The following is a 21449-nucleotide window of genomic DNA, read 5'->3' as shown; positions in this document are numbered from 1 at the left end:
ACCTATTACGAGTGAATAAAACCATTTAAAATGGGGGTCACCGTGCTCGTTTCTTCGCAATACGATAATAAATGGATGGCAAAGGGGCAATTTTGGCTTCAAAATGATCATTTTCCGCCAAAGGACTGGGGGGAGTTCCAAAACACCTTCTTATCATGATTGCAGTTAAAAGCTCTTGAAAAGCAAAGGAGGCTTTTGTTGCCCCTCTCTCCACTCGCATAACATTGAAGTCCCAATGTTATGTGCAGTATGAGCTGCGCGATGCAAAACAAGGGAATCACCTTAAGCTCCGTTCAGTGAAGCGAAGTCTTTATTGGTATTCTTTAAGTTAGGGTTATGTGTTCAAGCATCTTAGGACGCTTTCCATTTGACTGAACTGACTGACCAGACCGGGCATTTGGAAGGTCTAACTCTACAACGCCTTCAAAATGACACATACTCCTCCAGAAGAATGCGAGGGATTATCATGCAAGTGTTCCTTCAAATTGTACCATTTTTTCTACAAACTAACCAACGGGTCTGGCCGTTCTTACAAAGGAAGTTTAGTTTTGGTCAGGTCTGACAAAGGAAAGCGCCCTTAGTATAAACGAAGACACTCTTTCAAGACTGAGACAGTGTTGTTACGAAGGTAAAATGAAAGCCCGCGGCAACGAAATAGTCACACTACATTTGAGGTTTCGCAGAGAAAATATTATGCAATTGACCCCATTCACTGACAGACAGACTCAGGGGTGCAGTCCAACTTGTACTCTTCTCTGTGCTTGCGTTAGAGAGACAGCCCATGTTGCCCCTAGTTGTCATACACTTTCAAACACATATGAGCCTGCGAGAATGATGCCTTCTGATATCACGGCAAGGGGAAAACACAGAAATGCCTTTTTTCAATTTTCGTGTCTAAGTGCGTACACATGGGATTTGACGCTAGTCTATTACCAACAAAGAATGTAACAAAGTAACACTGATTTTTGGATTCACTTTGTAGCACGAAGTTGTAACGAATTGCCAGTTATACATCTAACAGGGGATAACCTCTGAGGTCTGCCACCTTTTCGTGGTGTAGACGTTCTCTGATAACATAAAATAAAGAATCACAAAGTATCGATTATTAAAAAAAACTTTATTTAGATAAAGGCGAGCCCGCGTTGAAATTTACAAATGGCATGCAGACAACACACAATGTTAAAAACCAAACTGGATTCCCAATCATAACCAAGCTTTCTGTTGCACGTAATTAAGTTTTCCGACTCTTAATGGCTTATCAGTGACAGCAGAAACATGTTGGTTGGTGGAATGATTCCCCGTAACACGTTGTTTGGTCTGGTAAAGCGACCTGACAAATATCTAGTCGTGCTTTAAGCACCTTTAAAAAAAAATACAGGAAACGGGAATATAAATCTAGATAGTTTACTGAGGATCGGCATCTCCTTCTGCTGAATTTTCGTTGTGATTTTCTCTGGCTTCGGGTTCGGCAGATCCTGCTTTGTCATTTCTTGGTGAACCCGATGCAGAACGTGATCTCGATCTAGACTTTGACTTCTGGGGTGATCTTGAGCGAGACCTTGATTTCGAGCGTGATTTTGACTTCGAACGTGATCTGGAATGTGACTTCCGTCGGGGCGAACGAGACCTTGACCTGGAACGTGAGCGAGATTTGGAGCGATGCCTTTTTGACCGTGAACCAGAGCGAGACCTGGAACGAGATCTTGATCGGGAGCGGCTTCTGGAGCGAGAACGTGAGCGGGAACGAGAACGAGGGCTCTCCTGCAAAAGAGACCATCACAACTTAGCCTTGACACGAATATCTATTCAAGTAAAGTACTTAACCACGGTGATTTTTCTGCCAATTTTACCCCTCAGAATGCAGAGCAGCTCATAGTTAACACTTATTCACAAAAGAGCAGGTAGAGAATATATCCACCACTTTCCCCAACACTGAGGTAAATAATACTAACACAATTATTCACCTCAGGCTTGGTGAATATCGGTGAATAAAAACCTAGACGAACCAATATTCACCTCGCCTTCGGCGAACAATTGTTAAATATCACACAAGTTCAATAATCAGCCGAGTTAATCGATAAAATTGGCTTCTCAGCAACCGAAGCGAGACAGAAGACATTTTTGTTTTTCTCTGCTCTCTCAAAGGTGAATAATTAACCTTAAAGCTGAAGTCCTCTAAAATGCTTTTGGTGTCTTATGCTCTATTGTTCAAAGCGAAACTTGAGAGTTTTGCACAGATGAGGATGAAGACTAATGATGTCTGCACACTTACATCAACCATCTTGATGCGTTTCCCATTCAACTCCGTCCCATCAAGCTTCCTCATCGCGTTTTTCATGTCCCTCTTGCTTGCAAACTCCAATGTACTACAGAGAAAAATAGCCACTTAAGTAAGACAAGTCGGTACGACATTCAACATTACAGTTAACATTACAGCTTATTTGTTCATTAACATGACCAACGAGAACTGAATCTTGAGATTCCAGTAGCTGTTAGGCACAAACGCTGAAACCTTACCCTTCGCCTTGCCTCTGTTTGTGTGCATCTCCGTATGTCACTTCTCCTGCCTGGCGTGCATAGTCTTTAAGATCCTAATAACAGCAATGACATTTAAGAAACCCACAAACTTACAAGCAATGCTGTTGGCTTCTAAGTGTACATCAGGAATTAACAAGATAGCACTTAGTCAGTGCTTACATGGAGATGTACCACTGTCTAATAAAACAGACCTAACTGTCACTACATCTTTTTCACAACACAAAACTTGTGACAGGAACTAAAGCCAATTCATCTTCACAAAGAAATCTTATGCACTTCCTCTCTGCTTTGTCCTTTTCAAATAGCTTAATAATATGGCTAATGAATCTGGCCAGGAATTTAATTAGGAAGGATCAAAATAATTATGCTGAGAAATTGCAATACTACAGGCTGCTTATGATTTCAGTGGGATCCATCATCTGGGTAAATTTCAAAGCATCAGACATCACTGGCCATGAAGTGCTTTTGCATCATGCCTTCATGAAAACTTGTCTCGTCACAACTGTAAGTATTGACTTCTGATGGCCTCTGAGAATCAAAACCACTCATCCATCAGAGAGGAGCGCATCTTATCATCTATGCATCTGTGAATACCCTCACATCACCCCTCACAAGTGCATCTTGCAACTGAAAATATTTGAAGGAGTAAATAAATACCAAGGTTTTGCTTTTGCTAAAGTTACCCATCTCTTTAAAAAAGTTAAGCATGATCAGGTTTAATACAAATAGGTTCATTGCATTATTGCTTCATGCTTTACAGCATGCAACAGGCACCAGTAAACTGATAAACCCTTCCCTGTGTTTTTATTAAAAACCCAATACAAGACTTCCATTTGGTACTTTGAAGAAGTGGAGGACAAAACAAACAAACTGACTATAATTATTACAGGTTTGACTTGGAATAAATTACTATTTTTAACAAATTTCTCCAGAGGACAAAACAAAAGAAACAAAAGAGCCATTCTATTCATTACAGTTATCAACAATACCAACGACTATATTGGACACTTTATAATGAAAACTCAGGTCTTGCATTCCTGAGAACTGAAAATCACCCCATAGCCAAACCTGAAAAAATTACTGTGAGCAAAGAATTTAAATAAAATCACGAACCTGCCAGCTTATACGGGTTGACAGATTTTCAACAGTCACTCTCCAAGGTGTTCTGACTGGAGGTCCATACCTAAAATACCCAAGGACAGAGAAATTAAAGGGACAGTAACATCACTCATTCAAGAGCTATGAGCCCTGCTCTTGAGAGTGCCTCAGTTTTTTACAACTGTTCAGGATAAATTTGCACAAGTTGTGAAAGGACCAAGGCCGTTTCTTTTCAGGTTGTGTGATACTGACTGTTGCAGGTTACAAATTTTTACGTCTTTAAAAGATAAGCATAAGATGGAAAGTTAAATTGACGAAAACCCTTCAAGGCTGCTGCCTAAGAAAATTTTAAAGGGGCCCTCAGAGCTAAACGCTGAGAACTTAGGAGCCCAACATGTGAAGTGAAAGGTGTTGCTGTGAAAAATTAAGGCGCATAGGGCTATTCTTTGGGAGCCCCAGGCTACCGGGCTCCTGTTAGGCAACAGCCTTGCCCTTCCGTTGTACGATGTATTTGCAAACTTCATAATAACCCATCAAAAATTCATACACAAATTGGGGGACCAAATTGTTATCTTCTATGACTTACTTATCTCGAGCTCTGGATTTACGTCCACCACTGAAACCTCTAGCTGTTCCACGAGAATGCTCCACAAGAATTCTGAAAGCAAGTTACATGAACTTAGAAGCGTACAGACTGTACACACATGAATTGAACTACAACTCAAACGAAAGAAAAGATTACATTTTCTACAAAATGACACATAATAATAAAGGTATGATTTCTCAAGTCAATGTTATAGATGCAGACAGGAAAAGGTTACAAAGAACACATTTTTATTCCTTCTTTCCAAGAACCATACAACTACATGTACATGTATGGAATAGATTACCAGCAGAGATGGTGGAATTGCTACTTGTTGAAGTATCATTGGACTTTTTGTATTTTATTCAATTCACTAGTTTTTATACATGCAGATATTCTTACTTCACTTAAAATCACTTTTCATTTCTTATTTATTTATTAATTTATTTATCCAGTTGGTGTGATATTTGTAAAGGGTAACGGGTCGCTCTGCCCCAGAGTTGATCTGCTCCCAGTTTATACCTAATGAGACAGATCCCACTCCTACACACAGCCCAAAACTGAATTATGGTTGATTCGCCTGAATGCATGTTTGCCCGACAGAGAGTCGTCTGAAGTGAAAGACGATTCACCTGATGATACCAATCAATGATACTAACAACCTTAGGACAAGGAATGTGAATGTCACTTATGAATTTTTTGATTCCTTGTGAAAGAGTCCTTATTCATTTTGCTCTGGTTTGATAGAAAGTATCATAAATGTTCCGATCAAGTAAATTACCGTCGCTGATAAACAACTCTGTCCACGAATTGAAGTGAAATAAGGTAAGCGATATTTTAAGAATGTCATTTTTTAAATTTAATTTTTACATTCTTTCATAATTAATAGTGTCATTACATTATAATGTTCTGACCCAAACCGATATAACTTGTTACAGTGGACACTAAAATCGTAATGTTGGACTGAACCTTAGCCCTTTGACCCCCACGCCGGCCTGAACCGGCTATACTTAGTATTTTACTCTGCGTAACGCCAGACGATTTTACTCTTCAATGGGTTAAGCTGAATGTATAGATGGGTCGCAAATTTGCACCCAATTTTCACCGTGCCACTACGAAATAAAATGGTTAGAAGTTGCCAGCAATGCCTGTAAACGACACGAACCACGCTACTTTAAACAATCGCTACAAATAGACTCAATGTTGAACCAGGTGGGTCATTTTTACAGAACAGTTTTGTTACGATGTTGTATATTTGGGAAACTGTGATGAGATTTTGTTACATTGCTTCGGTTAATCATTCACTTGAAGCCGTTGAGCAAATAAAGTTAAATTCTCCTTTATTTATTGGTTTCATGTTATGATTGTTGTTGTGTACCAATCTAAGTCAATTTACCTGTTCCGGGTGAATAGCCGTCAGGCGAAACATCCGGATACCCTCAAGACCACCCTAGAGTTTGATATTCCTCCAGTAACATATATCGTCTATAAGCACTCGTTTTAATGATTAAGTCAAAGCACTCATTTCAATTATTAGGTCTAAGCAATGATTTTAGAGATGAATAATTAGGCTAAGGTTGGTTAGCAATCATGTAAGATGTAACGGTCATTAAATGTAAGATGCAACAGCCATCAGAATACTGTGGGACTGATCGACCGCAATTCCTGCAAAGATTTTACCGACTAATAAAATGTGGATGTAGATGAAGTCATCCTCTTTGGAGGCAATTAGCACTTATTTTCTTTTACACATCATATCATACATTGAAATACAGATATCACTAAAGCGCTTTAGAATTGATAATCTGCAGAGACACAATAAAATTATAGTGGTTTTTAATACCTTTCTCCCATCATTTCTTTGCCATTACATTCGTACACAGCATCATCCGCATCTCTTGGATCTTCAAATTCCTGTGATCGGAAGTTCACGAAGAAAAGTGTATGAATGAAAACAGTAACTTGTCTGATAAATAAATGAACATTAAATCAACTGATTCTCCTCATCACGAGCATTGCTTTTCGTGTCAGTAAAAAGAGACGCCGCTTAATATTAATTTATGCAATCATCTCAATGGCCATGTGCTCCCAAAACCATTGCAAAATTTTAATCTAAGAAAGACGATTGCCCGCAACATGGGATCAGCTATAAAACAAACGAGATCACAATAACTTACCACGAATCCATATCCATTCTTTAAGTTGATTTCTCGTAACTTTCCGTAGCCGCGGAAAAATTTTTCGATGTCGCGTTCCCTTGTGCCGTAAGGCAGTCTTCCCAAATATACTCGGCAACTCATTCCTAAAACAACTCAACTTCCTTCGAAAAACGAGATCAAGAACTTAACGGAACGCAAGGATGGAGTTGGAAAAATTTTGGTGGTTATACTTGACCAAAATCGGAACTAAATTCTTGCTAACTTCACCAGCGAAGAAAAGGTGATGGACGCCCAAAATGGCGGATACAAGCGAATGATGTGAGCCGACCACGTGATATCGTTTCCTACGCAGGTAGGTACTTTATATATGATACCCTATAATGTACCGTAGGCAACTATAAACGCTGGCCATCAATCTTGAATGCTCGGAAACAAAATGGCGTCCGTAGCGGTCGATTTACCAGAACGACTACGATACGACTCCTTGCAACAAAGGAAAGCAAATGGAGAAATACTTTACTATGAAATATTTAAGTGGAAAATGAAATATGCTCCAAGAAATGTTCACCATTTTTCTGATGTTTCTCTTAGTGAAGAAGAGAGGAACACGTTGAATTCTTGGATAAGGCAAGTTTTTTTTATACCACAATGCAAACCTTCATTCTACCTCAATGCTTCTAGTATGCAAAGCGAAAATATCGTGCTAAAACGAACTAATACATTTCAGGAATGTGGATGACCGAGGTTCATGCCAAAGGCTGCAGATCCTGTTTTCATTTTCAGTTCCTTGTCCTCAGGCTCTTGAACACATCCTGAGTTTAAAACTGCCCGTTATCTCGGCAGGTGCCGTGAGTATTACATACCCTAAAGAGAATAAGAAGGACATTACTAAACAACGAAACACCGAAACAGCGAAATGGCGAAAGGAAGCACCAAAACACCATGTAATTGGCCCCACAATACATTGAATACTAACCGACAAAGGTTGGATTTGAGATTAAACAACGTTTTAAGCCTAATTAGGCCTAACACGTTATTGCTCCTAATCTCAGTCTTAATCTGAATCCTAATCTTAATCTCAATGAATTAGGAGTTTTCGCTGTTTCGTTGTTTAGTAATGTCCGATTAAGAAAATCCAACTTGAATGATGCAGATAACTTTCTCAACTATTTTGATGCATGAGTTAAATTTATCACTTTTCTTTCAAAGCTACCACTTATGTTTTTAATCCGAGTTTCTTTATTTCACTCAGGGTAATGGTTACTGGGAATTCCTTCTTCAAGAAAGAGGTGCTGATATCACCGCATTTGATAACAACACTGTTTACCCAAAAGACATGAGATATATAGAGATCGTGGTACGCTATTAACATATTATTTCTCCTAAATTTTATTAGACAGGCTATGATTGGCTAATTTGGCAGATCATATTTAATAGCACAGGTCACTTGACCTCCTTATTCAAAACGATTATCAAGACATCATCTTCGTGTTGTGCTCTTGGACATCACTGTAGGTTACGATACCTTGATTTTTTCTGAACTTTTGGCCTGATCAACACAACTCATGCTTTGCAATTACCGCCTGGCATAAAAGTTTAGCGGGTTCTAATTCTTGCGATTTACCCCGATCGGCAAAAATTAGTTCCGCAGAATAATAAAAACCCGCAAAATTAACTTCCTTCAGTCAAATTAAGATCTCCGCTCTTAATTAACGGTCTTCTCGAACCTCAAAACTTGTTCCCGCAAACCACAAAAAAATCGCCAATCTGCAAAACAAAAACTCCCGCAAAACTGATTTTCGAGCTACACGATAGGCGATAAATTCAAGGGAATTGCAAAAAGAAATTAAAAGGCCGTAGACACGGAACAGCTCTTGAACTCGTCCAGCAAGAGTGATACATTAATCAGTGATGTCATCCGATTTTCCGCGTTGCTCGTATAATACACTAGCCCACAAAATGAGTGAGGTCAGCCCTAACAGCGTGTTAGCAGTCTCAGTGAATGGGTAGTTGGATAATTGCTACCAAATTGAAGAAAGAATATCACAATTCTTTGCACTTTTTCAGGAGCACGGAGCAGGGGTGGGGCAGGGATGGGGCAGGGATGGGGCAGAGGTGGGGCAGTGGTGAAAGCACTCGCCTCCCACCAATGTGGCCCGGGTTTGATTCCCAGATTTGCAACACACGTGGGTTGACTTTGTTGGTTCTCTACTCTGCTCCCAGAGGTTTTTCTCCAGGTACTCCATTTTTCCCCTCTCCTGAAAAAAACATCCTCCGATTTGATGAGTTGATTTTATTTGATTTCTGTTCAGTGTCCCAATCAGTGCTCCAGTGCTAAATACTCTTGACACTTGAGCAAAGACTATTATTATTTTAGGATGGCAGCCCAAGCATTTTGTCCGATTACGCTGATAAGGCCTTACTGTTGTGCTGGCCTGATCATGAAGGTATGTAGCTCATTGTGAACTACCGCTATCCTTACGTGGGCACCACACACTGGAGAAACAGCTCAAATTAACAAATTGATGTCAGTTTTTCATGCGTCTGTCCTGTTATTGATCATGAATTTCGTCATAACATTGTCAAAGTGCCGAGTGGATCCACAGACTACTACTACTTTGACAATGTTTTGACGAAATTCATTGTCAATAACAGGACAGACGCATGAAAAACTAACATCAATTTGTTTTTTACAATAACAAAAAGGCAGAGGGATCAAAATTATTAAAGTCAAAACACGACAAGAACGCGGGACAAAAACTGCGACAAATTTCAATCTGACGCGAGCAATATCGCGTCATTATCGCATCAATTATAAATGTTATGTGTCTGTCCGCTTATTGACAGTAAATTTAGCCAATGAGCGCGCGAGAATTTTGCAGTTATTATAAAATAGCTTGTTGAGGAAGACTGGCCATAGACACTATCTGGCAGGAGGCAGTCACTAGGCTTGAGGATGTTGATAATGCAGCGTTAGGATGTTGTAAAAATGGACTTTTCCCTCCTTGATTAAAATAGCTCTTTTTCAAAACTATACCCTCTCTTATGTTTGTGTCCTTTTTCCTTTTCAGAGACCTGTTCTTTTGCCGTAGACTGTGTAAGGTTTTACGAGGGAAATACAATAATCCACGTTGGTGAAATGTTTGGCGAAACATTTTCGTCCAATCCCTGGGGTCAAACGACATCACGTGATTTTCAACTTCAACTTGGTCGACATTTTCGTTGTGTATCACGTGTTCAGTTGCCAAACTGGCCAGGACACATGGACTCACTAACAGTTTGGTCACGAGTGTCTCAGTCCGTGGAATGTGATGGGGCGGATATGGTTTTTGTTCATTTATCGAATCCAAGATATTTCGGTTGGAACCAGATTCCTGATCACGACAAATATAGCTCTTGAAACGTGGGAAGAGGTTCGTGTTGTGTTGACTGCCACGTAATCCATCCTAGAGCTGTTACGTTGTTCAAGTTTGCGTGCAAGTTGTCTTGCAACGCCATGGGGAAACAAGTTGTAGGAAACAGTGCCCAATGTAACCAAACTCGTTCCCAGGGCTTTTCTCCTTCGAGGAGGGGGCGGACACCTCGGCGGAGAAAAGCCCTGGGAACGAAGTTGCAATGTAATGAGATACGTCCAGAAATGCAGGCAATGGCAATAAGGGCGGATTCGGCGAAATGTCGCCAGAAGGGCGAGGTGTGGGGGATTTGGCAGAATTTCGCCAAAATCCACTATTTTCTCCATTACCTGCATTTCTGGACATAAGTGAACGTAACTTACAAGTTGCAAAAACCGTTGAGGAAAGTACAATTTCCATTTCTACTTTCGCCAACTTGTGTCGTAACGGTTTGCGGCAGCAACCAATGGAAATGTTCCTTTATCTTCATGTGATCATCCAAAACAAGACAGGTTGCATGCCTATTGTAACACCCGTCAAGCAACTTGTTTTCGCAATGTTAAAACTTTGTGGCAGCAAAATTCCAAGGCAAGTTGCAGGAGCAGTGTAATTGCTCCTTTAACCCTAAAAATGGAAGTGGACCCAGAGATGGCAGCGGTGATCGAATCCGGAGGTCACCGCTTCAATTCTCAACCTAGTCAGAGTTTTCTCTGTCCTTGTATATATGCCTACTGTGATCTTTGTCGTAAAATCCCATGTTAAAGCTCTGGGCTTATATAACGTCGTGAGGGGTTTTGGGTTGGTTTATAAATGGGAGGAGGGGGGCGTTATAAGCGGATGTAGCCTGATTCTCAGACGGTCCAGGTCGCTCGTGTCACGCATTTTTCTTCGTGTGTGACACGAGTGACCCGGAATCAATCAGGCTAGGGTTCTTGGAGGTGGAATCGAATTACAATGAGTACCACGTGTGTATTACATTTTCGGGAGCAAGAAACACAAAGTGCAAGTGAGGAAAGGAATACATATGGCTCAGATTTCATTGTTGGGGGCTACAAAAAATTTGTGTGCATGCAAAACTGCCGTATTGTAGCTAGCTTTTTGCTCCGTTACTCCCAAAACATTGTCATTGAACAGTTGTGTTGGAAATGAAACGTCAAACAGAACTCATATGCATGAACATTTGTTTCTTTCTATAGACCGTATTCATAAATGACGGCTAAGTAATTATTCTTTTGTCTTTATGCTAATCATCCTAACTAGCCTCGAAAAGACGAGTAGAATTCAAAAGAATTTTTGTTCCAAACTGAGGGTAGTTAGGATGATTAGCACAAAGACAAAAGAATAATTTCTTGACCGCCATTTATGAATACGGTCTATAGCATCATGATAATTATTGTTCTAAACTCCACAGGCACTTGTTTATGCCTTTTACTTCGATCAAAAATTTTGATGTTTGTAAATTAACGCACTTATACAATGGCTGGGCTTATATCCAGGGGGCTTATAACCGGATTGGGGGGGGGGGGGGTTTAGCGTGGGATTTTTACGGTGTTATATTACCATCATAATATATCTTTCTTAAAACACTTGAAATTTAAGACCATTGAATTTTGAAAGAACGGTATTTTATTTCGTCGGTTATCAAAAGCGTTTCTTTCATAGTGGACTCGGCAATCTAATAGTGTGATGAGTTGAATCTTAATCTTTTGCATCTAGTGATAATGTAAAAAGTACGATCAATATTATTTTTATCCATATGAATAACTGAAGTTTCTTTTAAAGCCTTTGATGACAAGTCCGACTGCCAATTGTTTGGTGGTGATTAGTTTCACTTTTCACTTGAGTGAAAGCTAAATTTCACGATAGCCATGAATAATATGGAGAACTCGACAAAATCTGCGGAAGTTTACTGATAACTTCCTTTTCATCTGTATATACTAACCGTGCAGAGGATTATTATTTACAATTTTATTGTTGCCAATAATTACATTTTCGTACTGTTATCAATATCCGTACAATTTTATTTTGCCCTGCCTGGAGACTCCATGTGTTCAACCAATGATAAGTCACTTGTTTTCTTCCCTCAGAGGCGCAATACTGCGAAACGAACTGCTCTTTTGAACACGTTCACCAAGCACTGATTTCACTTTTTTAACTCCTGGACTCCAGGATGGGGAGCGGACTAAGCCTGAAGATGAACGGCGGCGCACAGCAGGGCTTGATAGCTGAGACAGCTCGGAAATGATTGACATGCTGTCTTCATCGTCTTCTGGATGGAACACATTGGCAGGCGCGCAAGTCCCTTGAAAACAAACCACTTCAACTTGCTCTTGCATGGTAGATGCAAGATAAATTGCTCCAGGAGATACTGCTGGCCCAAGAACACGTGGGTTTTGGATTTCCAAAAACTTGTGCAAATAACGACTAAAAGAAGTAAAGTTTTCAGCGTGAGAGAAATGTCTGACTCATGAATATTCACGAAACGATTGAAAAAGTGGGCTGAAAGAAATCGATTTTAAAATGAGAGGAAAGTTTTCAACTGTCCCTGTTCTAACATTTACCTTGGAAATTCAGCGTCTCTGTGTGGAATTTCACAGACGTCAATGGAATTAAAATGAGTAACGAAAAGGAATGGTTCACTGTAGGCTGTGGTAAAGAGAAAAGAATGAAACGATTTATTATCAGTTGGACAAAGAATGATTGAGCTTACACGAAGCGTCAGCAGAAGAAGAATTATTCTATTTTACCAACTCTTTCAAAGATATTTCGCTTACCAAAAGCGAGAGGCAGTCTGCTCCACATCAAAGGCTTTTTACGGCTATTGCGTCCAGCATTGTTCACGAACAAGCCAAATTCTAGCAAAAAAGAGGAGCAGAGTGAACCAAAATCCTGGACAAAAATCGTCAAGACTCCTAAAGTTTCAATTTTTCGTCCTCTTGGACAATAACTACAAATGGTCAACAACACCTCTCCCCTTTCTCCTTTCAAAGCAATGTTGTTTATGAAGAAATGGAAATACCCGAGCTATCCCTCAACATAGTTTGTGGCGGGGAGATTTACTTCATAAAAATACTTTGTTAATTTAGACATGGGGAAGGAAGAAAAAAAGTGACGCAACAATTTTGTGCTGGATTATAGCTTACCCAAGTACATCATGTAGAAGGCACGCCTTTAGAATTGATTCATCGAAAAATTCAAAGCTAATGCAATTAAGTTCTCACCATTGAAACAAAGGAGTAGTTCTTCGTTGTTTGAGCCCGGGGTGGTGACATCCAACACAGCGATCGGAAAGATATTCAACTGTGAAGCACCATAGACAGCAAATGCAAGGGAGAGGTCGGTGGCGTCCAAAAACTCTGCAAAAGTAATATTAAAAACTTCTTGAGCGCAACTGCCCCAATATTTTTGTAATTGATGCGTTGTTTTGTTTTGTTTTTTCAACAGCAAAAGTTGGTCACAGATACTATTAAAACGAAAAGCATTTCTACTTCTGCTGAAACAGTAGGTCTTCCAGTGAGTGGTTAACAAACGAGTAATTTCAATTACAAACCTTTAACTGTGTGCTGCTTGATATCAAGGGTGTAAAACTTGCTGGTTCCATAGATCACGTGGCTCTTACTGAAATGAATACAGTTGCAGGGTTCGCTTGTCTCGATTTCCTGCAAAGAAATAGACACGCAACGCGTTACACAGAGGGGTAAATTAACCGCTATTTCGTTAGGAAGGACAAAAAGGAAAGAAAACAGCTGAACGAAATGAGAGTAAAGGTGCTGTTACACTTGGCAATTTTCCTTACAACTTGTCTCTTAATTATGTTCCGACAAGAGGTTCTCACATTGCGAAACAAGTTGCTCTACGGGTGTTACACTACAGGCCACGCTTTCCGATGATCACATGAGGTTAAAGGAACATTTTCATTGGCTGGTGCCGCAAACGTTTGCGACACAAGCTGCAGTGTGTTACACTGCACAATGCTTGAAAACTTCGTTGCAACTTTCGTGAAACATTGCGGAAATTAGAACTCAATTCTACTTTCCACAACGGTTTCTGCAACTTCTCGCAACGTTTTACTGAGGATATGTTTTATTGGGCAATGTAAGCAAGATGATAAGCGCCTTGACATCAACTGCACTTTGCTAATCAAGAATGAGGTAAGACAGACATTTCAAGACATATTTCTCCATGGCGTTGCGAAACAATTTGCACGAGAAATTGCAGTGTAACAGTGCCTTTAGAATTTGGGAACAGAATTAGCATAGTGGTGAGAGCAATAGCCATTCACTAATTTAACTCGTTCGATTAAGCGTGTCGTGTGTGTTAAGTGTATCCTTCACTCTGCACACGTTCTTTTCTTCCCTTCAAAACCAATCTTTAATTTGATATAATTTGATTGGTGTCTGCAGTGCTCCGAAGGGTTTCTGCCGTGAACAATGAACTTGATTCAGGACTGACAATTTTTCCAACCGGCCAGCTCCTTACCTTACGAGTGCAAAACGTTCCAATACCAGAATTGTACCGAAGCAACAAAATGCTGTTTGGGGTTGCAGCACAAATGTAGTAGTTCTCCTCGCACTGAAACGGATAAAGAGAAAATAATGTATGCCCATTTAATGTACTTATTATATATTAAATATTGCATGCATACAGATAATAATTTAATTTAAGCATAATTTATGCCTATTTAATACAAAACAAAAAATGTTCAACATAGGCAATACAAACCTGACCGACTGCAAACAAATGACAGTTCGTTATCTTCTCGATCACTTGCGGAGTAAGTTCATTGAGAGGTACCGAAGGGTTCGTCTGGCGAGCACGGCTCGTGACTTGTTTGACGTCAACACTGCACAAGTGGCGATCTTTACCTGACACAGACAGTAAAATGTGTCTTATTATGTACCTCGAATAATGTTAATTGTCCAAAACAAATGGTTAATCTGCACGGCGGGTTGCAGTAAAAACCTCAATCTGATGAACCCAAATACAAAAAATTATTATATAAACAGCAATGAAATACCAAGTGAGCTTTCGCGCGAAAACATGATAGATAACATGCTATCTTCACACATGAAAAGATTACTGTTGCTATGGTTACGTATGAAAATCGCCCCTTTCGATGCCTTTCGTGTAATGACCAAGTATTTCATTGGTGTTTATATAATAAACTTCACTCGTTCGCTGCGCTGACTCGTGAAATATTTTTCAACACTCGAAGAGAAATTTCGTATCTCCGCGAGGCCATCTATTTAATTGAAACAATACCTGCAATCATGATAACCAAGTTCAAATTATTCATGATGTCAATCTGGAAGGCTCTTTCAATGCCAGGGAGCATGCGTGGTGTGTGTTTCCCCGGACTGCTAATAGAGAGAGAATACAGACCCTCTTCGGCGCCCAGGAGAACAAGCTACAACAATAATGCGAAGAATTCAGTCAACTCTTGTCTGAGCTACATTCATCCACTTTCGCTTCACGTCAAGTTACAGCTGAAAATTAGATTCCAACTCTAATGGGTTCAGATAATAACATAGGATTTGCAGTATTGAGATTGTTTTTAGATAGATAGATAGATAGATAGATAGATAGATATTTCCTCTTGCTTTTATCAGATCAGCCATACTGATAGGCCAACTGCCTTAAAAGCATTATAACGAGCAACATATAATAACTTTGAAATGTTTGTCTTACCTCATCATTGATTAGCATAGTGCAGTTGATGTCAAGGCGCTTGTCATCTTGCAAGTGTAGCAAAGCATTACCTTTAAGCTTCTGGAAAACGAAGTATTCATTATGTGAGCAAATACTGAAGTCTTTGCACAGAATGAAATTGTCTGATAGTGGCTTATGCATCGGATAAAGTTATGCCGCCGGAGTAACTCTTGCAACAGCACGAAAACCACATCGGATAGGGCTTTTGTTTACACACAAGAGGCTGACTTCCATGTGCTTTTTCTGACGACAAGACGCTGCGCCGCTTTGTTCTTGAGAGTAAATCGTCGTGCATGGGACAGTTTTTGGGTCAGTACATGAGTTTTCGAAGTGGAAGGGAAGTCAACAACAAGGAACAAAGGTTGACCGCATGAATTACTTCCACTTCTCAGCTGTTGTTTATACCAGGGAAGGGTGTAGGTGATTTTCACCTATCATCAGCTCCTTTTGTTCGTCCACCAGCAATTGTACATTGCAGCATGGTTATCTGTGTCTCTAGAGATTGGTCGCAAACCATCTATTTTTAATGCCGACAGGATAAGTTATCCAGTGTAGTGTTGACTCATGGCCGAACTAGTGAGTGGGGATGGTCTGTCCTCAAGATGACCCCACAAACTGGTTTGTACTCCAGGACGAATTTTTGAAATGCAATGCAGTTTATGACGTCATCTCAAGAAATGACGATCATAGGTCAAATGACTGCTCGATTTCCTAAGCTTTGAGCGCATTAAAAGCGACCGATGTCAACTACAATCATGGAGAAAAGTGTTGGGAAGGTAGCTTCATTTTACAGATAACCCCTCTCCCCCTTATCAATGTTGGATTTTCCAGGGGAAAAATGGTGACTTTTCTTACCTGAAAAACTACAACATTGAATATGGGGGAGGGGGGCCACAAGAGCATGTTATTTCACAAATACTTCAGCCAATTAAATAGAAAAATCGAATTAGGTGTGAAGTGAACTGATGCCCGCAACCTTCCCAACAACTTTTGACCACCATTGTAGGTGAGAGCTTTTTTGACACATTTGAACTTCATTTACATCTAATTAGAAAACACTCCTCTTTAAACCTATCACTCCCGATGGTGACAGTTGTAGATTACCAGACGATTTCACCCGTCAACGGGGTGCCCCTTAGGGCTAAAAGAGTTTGTAGCGAGCGGTAAACAAGGCGAGGGGATTGATAACAATGTATTACCTGATCCTCGACGCTTGCATTTTTCTTAATTTCATTCAGCACAAACTCCAGCGAGGTGACCCACTTTTGCTTGACAGCAAATGAAGGGGCCAGTAGGTACAGATTCTGTACAGGCCAGCACCTTTGCCGTGACTCCACTCTCAGTATGTATGGCAAGTCACTAGGCGCGGTACCGAGCAACTCTGATGACATCACAGCGGAGTGAACGGTCACGTGACCGTCTTTACCGCAAAGGTGTAACACCTCAGATGGGGGAGAATTTCCTGAAAAAGAAAAGGGAGGAATTAGAATTCTAAAAGTTCCTGAGCGAAGTATGGACAATGGGCAGCGAAAGAGAGAAAGCGTTCTAACCTCCCACATTTTCTTTGTCAAACAGTTGCACCATTTGATCGTCAAGAACAACCCACTTCTTTTCCCATCCATGCTTCACTGAGCCACAGCTAAAAACAGAACAACACAAGCTTCACTTTACCGCTACCAAAAGGGAAATCACGATCTCATTTTCTGAAATTGGTGGTTTTCACGTTACGTCATTGCGGCCATGTTTGTGGACGAAAGCAAAATATCTCTCATTAGCTCCTTTTGTTGGACAGGTCCAACAGCAATTGTACATTGCAGCATTGTTATCTGTATCTACAGAGATTGGTTTTAAACCACCCACACAAATCTCACTTCTAAAAAAAAAAGGGAACACACAACAGCGAATTTGTTTTTTTTTTTCCTTTTAGTTTGGAGACTGTTTCTCAATTCGCTTCTTGCATAGTTCGTCTTGCTAATGGCAGATAACCGTTCTCAGGGCCAACAATAGCTTTGGCTCATTTCAATGCCACCGAGTAAATGAGAGTCCATAAATACTCTAGCTTCTTCATCCAGCAACTGAATCCGATTTTATCTCAGTTTCAGATTTATTATTCAATATCACGATATCACAGCTGTATTATGAGCTTTAGGTATTAAAAGTATTTCTTAACGATAAGTATTACAAAATTATTCATTATTGTAGCTGTATATACGTAATTCAGCCATATGGCGATCATGTAGATATTAAATAAAGTATGTACCTACCTTACCTACCTACCTACTTAACTAATCAGAAAAAGAGGGATTCATACCGTGGAGCTCTGAGCCATCCTTCCCTTCTGCCTCCAAGTTTTGTTGCGCTCTGTGAGTTTGAAGTCTTATTCGCACCGCTCTTCTGCTCATGAAGAGTCTCGCTAAAATGTTCCACAAACTCACTGGGCAAGCCACATGTATGCGGGAGATTTGGCGCACACTTAACATGGCACACAAGGCCGCATTCTACGATTAAAAAAAATACAAAGAATACGATTACAACGAGTAAAGGAGTCACGGACAATGTTTTTTTTTTCCAAATCGCTCAGACAGGCAGTTGAAAATTGCATAAAAGTGTGTCCAAGGGTTTTATCCGCGTAACCCTCTGAATATCTACATCTACTAGATGCACACGCTATGTCCACAAGGCATATAATACTCAATGATTGGCTCTGGAAGCGGGCGGAATCCTAGCCCTGGTTGCGTGAGCTTGTGTGATGACCATAAATTTCCATTTCTTGACATCAAATCCATTTAAATACAAAAGTAAGTGTTTCAAAACAGATTTTCATCTGACAAGAGGCTTGGAAATATAGAAAAACAAATAAAAATGTTTTTTCTTTTAAACGTTCAGTTTGTAAGTCGCTTACTGCATTTGCTATCAAGCGCGGTGCGAGTCGACAATTAAAAACGTGATTTCAGAGGAAGAGAGAGGAAAAAAATAAATAAGTTATTTAACAGCTAAGGGTCGGTCCGTATAGCGAAAACCTGTGACCTCGATCTTGAAAAAGGTTTCCTCGGCCTGCGGACAGCATTTTCGTTATACGGACCTCCCAGCTGGCAAATAATTTAAGTATCAGTACATTTAGCGCTGGGGCACTACTTGAAGCCACTGTACGGAAATCAAATAAAATCAACTCATAGGTCGGCGTTTGAAGAGAGGGGTACGCCGGAGAAGCCGGAGAAAAGCCTCTCTCTTCAGCAGAGTAGAGAACCAACGAACTCAACCCAGTTAATATGCCGAGTCCAGGAATCGAACCCATGACATATTGGTAGGAGGAGAGTACTCTCACCACTGCACCCTTCAACATTTGTGTTTGGTAAACGTTGCAAACGAAACTCTTACCAGCACAACGAGATGAGGGCCTCACAAAATGAAGGGTGTCCAAACAAACGGCACATTTGGTTGCGCGCATGTTCAAGGCATTCACAAATCTGAAAAGATAAGAAAGTACTGAGATTGAGAGGAAGCTTGAAAGAAGCATTTGTGTTTAATTAGCTCATGCGTGATGATTGATTCCTAAGTTTTCCTTTGCATTTTGAAATCCCACCGAAAGCGAATTGTTCAAACTATCAGCAAGGTCTCTCGTCTTGCTCGGAGTTCCCTGGACCGAAAGAGGGCGGGGGCGGTAAAAAGAGAAATCCTTGAACATTTACCCGGCAGTTTTCTGTGAAAGACAAATTTTTATTAGACGTTACCTGTGAGGTATGTTGTGGTGCATTCTTTCCTTCGGCCTGTGCGGTGTACCTTGGTCAGCCGGTGCAGCATTTTTAACATTCTTTTGCTGATTCTGCGTGCTCAGAGGACTTGGTTGGTTGCTAGGAGACTGTTGAATTGCTGATAGGACTGCAAAAGATTGGGCCGGCACGGGCGTGGCACCCACAGTATTCTGACATTGCGCTTTCCAGTGGGCAGCTGCGGTGCAAAAAGATATTTGCCCATTTTAAATAATAGCGAAATATGGCGGGAAGGTACATGGCCAGCGTATTAGCGAGATTATCTTAGAGAGAGAGAGAAAAAAAACAGTTGACAGGTGACGAGTAAGCGATGCTCAACGTGAAAGAGCGCGACTGAGAGCACGAGAAAACAGCCGAAATATCGGTCACAAAAAACGAGCAGCGAAAGAAAGAGGCAAGCACGCGAACAGGAAAATAGACTAATTTATACAAGCAATGAGCAGGCGGGACTGGTAGCGTGGTAAGCAGAGTAGGTATAAAAAATATCTGAAAACAAAAACAATAAAAATAATCGAGGAGTTCAGCTCTTAGGCTTGCCTTAAAGTGCCCCTGTGATCAAAAAATCACTTCCATTTTTTCTTCAGAGTTTGAAAGTGTGTTTACTTAACACGTGATTGGCAAATTTTTGTGCAAAGGCCATTTACTTTGAGTGTAAGTTTCACATTTCACGGTCCGCCATTACTCACGTTCAAAACTGACCGATTGGAACTCAGAGGGTTGGATGCAGGGAAAAGTGACGTCAAAGGCTCACTAGCTTTAAATTTTAGCGTGTGAATGCGGCTTACTATATATGCAAAAAAGCCCAAAACTTCCGTGCTGCATATTAATTCTGCGGCGTACACACGCATTACATTCTTAAGCTAGTGAGCCTTTGACGTCATTTTCTCCTCGATCCACCTCTCTCAACAACTTAAAGTTAGTAATGACGGACCATTAAATTAGAAAAATCCAGTCAAAATAAACAGGTGTCTTTTTGAAATCAAGGCTTAAGGTGATTCCCGGGTAAAAGAACCCGTCATAGATTTCCGATGAAACTTGGTATGATGACATTACAGTACAAGGAGATGTTAAAAAGGTAATAAAAAGAGGGGGTCACCGTGCTTGTTTTCATGCCACGATGCTGACAAATATGGTTATTTAGGTGACTTTTGGTTATCTCAGTGCACAACAAACAAGATCGATTATTTTTCAATGCGGCGTGCTATATCACACAGAGTTCGACTTTCTTTGATTGCTTATTCATCTACGTCCCAGAAAAAATGGCTTCAAATACCCTGCATTATTAATTGATATTTTTATCCTTTAAAGGAAACATAATTTGGACTTGCTCTGCTGGGCCCGTTACGTCTCTATCTGTAGCATTTATTTCATTTGCCAAAAAAGTAGCTATAGATTTCTGCCAAATTTTTTCTCAGTTATTGCGGATATTGTTCTCATTGAATTTATAAAATAAAAAGTGGGGGTCACCGTGCTCGTTTAAGAGAAAAGGAGCTTTTATCTCGCTATCGAGCTTAGTTTGAGGGAAATCCCTTATGTTTTGTACGCGCACGCGCTCATGTGCGCGTGCTGATGACGCAAAAATCGTGCGCAGTAGGAATGCGCAATGCAAAACCAGGGAATCACCTTAAAACTTTGGTCGCTTAGTGTTTAGTTAACGTAGTTTTGAAATCCATAGTTTTGGTCACAGGGGCACTTTAATGTATATATTCGTACGTTACAGGCATGTCATACTTAAAAGAAACTTCTCGGATGGCTGTGGATGCCGATGAAAATACCTTCCATTTTAGCAGTTTGTGTTTCCTGCCTCATCCTGTTTACTTCTGTTTGTAGTTTCATAGTGGATGTTCTTTCCTTCTCCAACGCCTGCTGTAAGTCTTTCCACTGCTGTGGTACAACGTTGATGTTATTTTCCGGTTTCTTTCGCCATGACTTGCCACCACCACCGATCAGCTAACAATATAAAGGCATGTCCTTAAATGAATGCATGTAGCCTGTGCCAGGCTCTAAATCGCTCGAGAAGTAGGATCACCCCAGTCTGTTCTCGGTTTATTCTCGCGCTCGTTTCTACATTGGCTCCCCAAGTTTGTTCAACTCTTTTTTTAAGGACAATCCAGGTGTAACTGTTTGGACAGGAACTCGAACCTGCGACTATTCGCTCCCCTAAACACTATACCACGTAACGTAATTCAATGATGTTTAG

At 40.4% G+C, this 21449-nt stretch overlaps 3 protein-coding genes across 4 annotated transcripts in view; 1 reads left to right on the top strand and 2 right to left on the bottom strand.

Annotated features, from left to right (window-relative positions):
* Window positions 1–1098: 1098 nt before the first annotated feature.
* Window positions 1099–6693, bottom strand: LOC138045660 (serine/arginine-rich splicing factor 6-like). Its single transcript, XM_068892235.1, has 7 exons — window positions 6397–6693; window positions 6063–6133; window positions 4223–4294; window positions 3652–3721; window positions 2518–2591; window positions 2273–2366; window positions 1099–1761 (listed from the first exon to the last, which is right to left on the bottom strand). The coding sequence occupies exons 1-7, from the start codon at window positions 6517–6519 to the stop codon at window positions 1405–1407; spliced, it is 861 nt and encodes a 286-aa protein (XP_068748336.1). The 5' UTR covers window positions 6520–6693; the 3' UTR covers window positions 1099–1404.
* Window positions 6694–6807: 114 nt separating this feature from the next.
* LOC138045658 (uncharacterized) lies at window positions 6808–17744 on the top strand. Of its 2 annotated transcripts, XM_068892234.1 has the most exons (6): window positions 6810–7005; window positions 7106–7226; window positions 7631–7735; window positions 8756–8825; window positions 9450–9791; window positions 17055–17744. In XM_068892234.1, the coding sequence occupies exons 1-5, from the start codon at window positions 6815–6817 to the stop codon at window positions 9776–9778; spliced, it is 816 nt and encodes a 271-aa protein (XP_068748335.1). In that variant the 5' UTR covers window positions 6810–6814; the 3' UTR covers window positions 9779–9791; window positions 17055–17744. The 2 variants fall into 2 exon arrangements, with proteins under 2 accessions (XP_068748334.1, XP_068748335.1); XM_068892233.1 differs by lacking the exon at window positions 17055–17744 and having other exon boundaries at window positions 6808–7005; window positions 9450–9784.
* LOC138045657 (citron Rho-interacting kinase-like) overlaps window positions 11379–21449 on the bottom strand; it is a 72423-nt gene continuing 62352 nt past the window's right edge. The window contains exons 31-45 of the mRNA XM_068892232.1: window positions 21025–21199; window positions 19211–19427; window positions 18858–18946; window positions 17791–17977; window positions 17030–17118; window positions 16679–16941; window positions 15459–15539; window positions 15033–15177; window positions 14493–14635; window positions 14250–14342; window positions 13321–13429; window positions 12992–13126; window positions 12545–12625; window positions 12332–12416; window positions 11379–12194 (exon numbers count right to left, since the gene is read on the bottom strand). Coding sequence (XP_068748333.1) covers window positions 11837–12194; window positions 12332–12416; window positions 12545–12625; window positions 12992–13126; window positions 13321–13429; window positions 14250–14342; window positions 14493–14635; window positions 15033–15177; window positions 15459–15539; window positions 16679–16941; window positions 17030–17118; window positions 17791–17977; window positions 18858–18946; window positions 19211–19427; window positions 21025–21199 — 2250 coding nt within the window. The 3' untranslated portion in view covers window positions 11379–11836. The remainder of the gene's footprint in view (window positions 12195–12331; window positions 12417–12544; window positions 12626–12991; window positions 13127–13320; window positions 13430–14249; window positions 14343–14492; window positions 14636–15032; window positions 15178–15458; window positions 15540–16678; window positions 16942–17029; window positions 17119–17790; window positions 17978–18857; window positions 18947–19210; window positions 19428–21024; window positions 21200–21449) is intronic.

Source organism: Montipora capricornis, chromosome 4, assembly GCF_036669925.1.
Source record: "Montipora capricornis isolate CH-2021 chromosome 4, ASM3666992v2, whole genome shotgun sequence".
Lineage (NCBI taxonomy): Eukaryota > Metazoa > Cnidaria > Anthozoa > Scleractinia > Acroporidae > Montipora > Montipora capricornis.
The sequence above is the reverse complement of the archived record's forward strand: the minus strand, read 5'-3'. Positions and strand labels throughout refer to the sequence as shown.

Excerpts from the sequence above, each read along its gene's own strand:
- LOC138045660 (XM_068892235.1), bottom strand. The coding sequence starts at position 6,519 with ATGAGTTGCCGAGTATATTTGGGAAGACTGCCTTACGGCACAAGGGAA. Across the intron at positions 3,722-4,222 it reads AAATCCAGAGCTCGAGATAA|GTATGGACCTCCAGTCAGAA; the intron begins GTAAGTCATAGA and ends TGGGTATTTTAG. Across the intron at positions 2,592-3,651 it reads CAACCCGTATAAGCTGGCAG|GATCTTAAAGACTATGCACG; the intron begins GTTCGTGATTTT and ends TGCTGTTATTAG.
- LOC138045658 (XM_068892234.1), top strand. The coding sequence starts at position 6,815 with ATGGCGTCCGTAGCGGTCGATTTACCAGAACGACTACGATACGACTCC. Across the intron at positions 7,006-7,105 it reads ACGTTGAATTCTTGGATAAG|GAATGTGGATGACCGAGGTT; the intron begins GCAAGTTTTTTT and ends AATACATTTCAG. Across the intron at positions 7,227-7,630 it reads CCGTTATCTCGGCAGGTGCC|GGTAATGGTTACTGGGAATT; the intron begins GTGAGTATTACA and ends TATTTCACTCAG.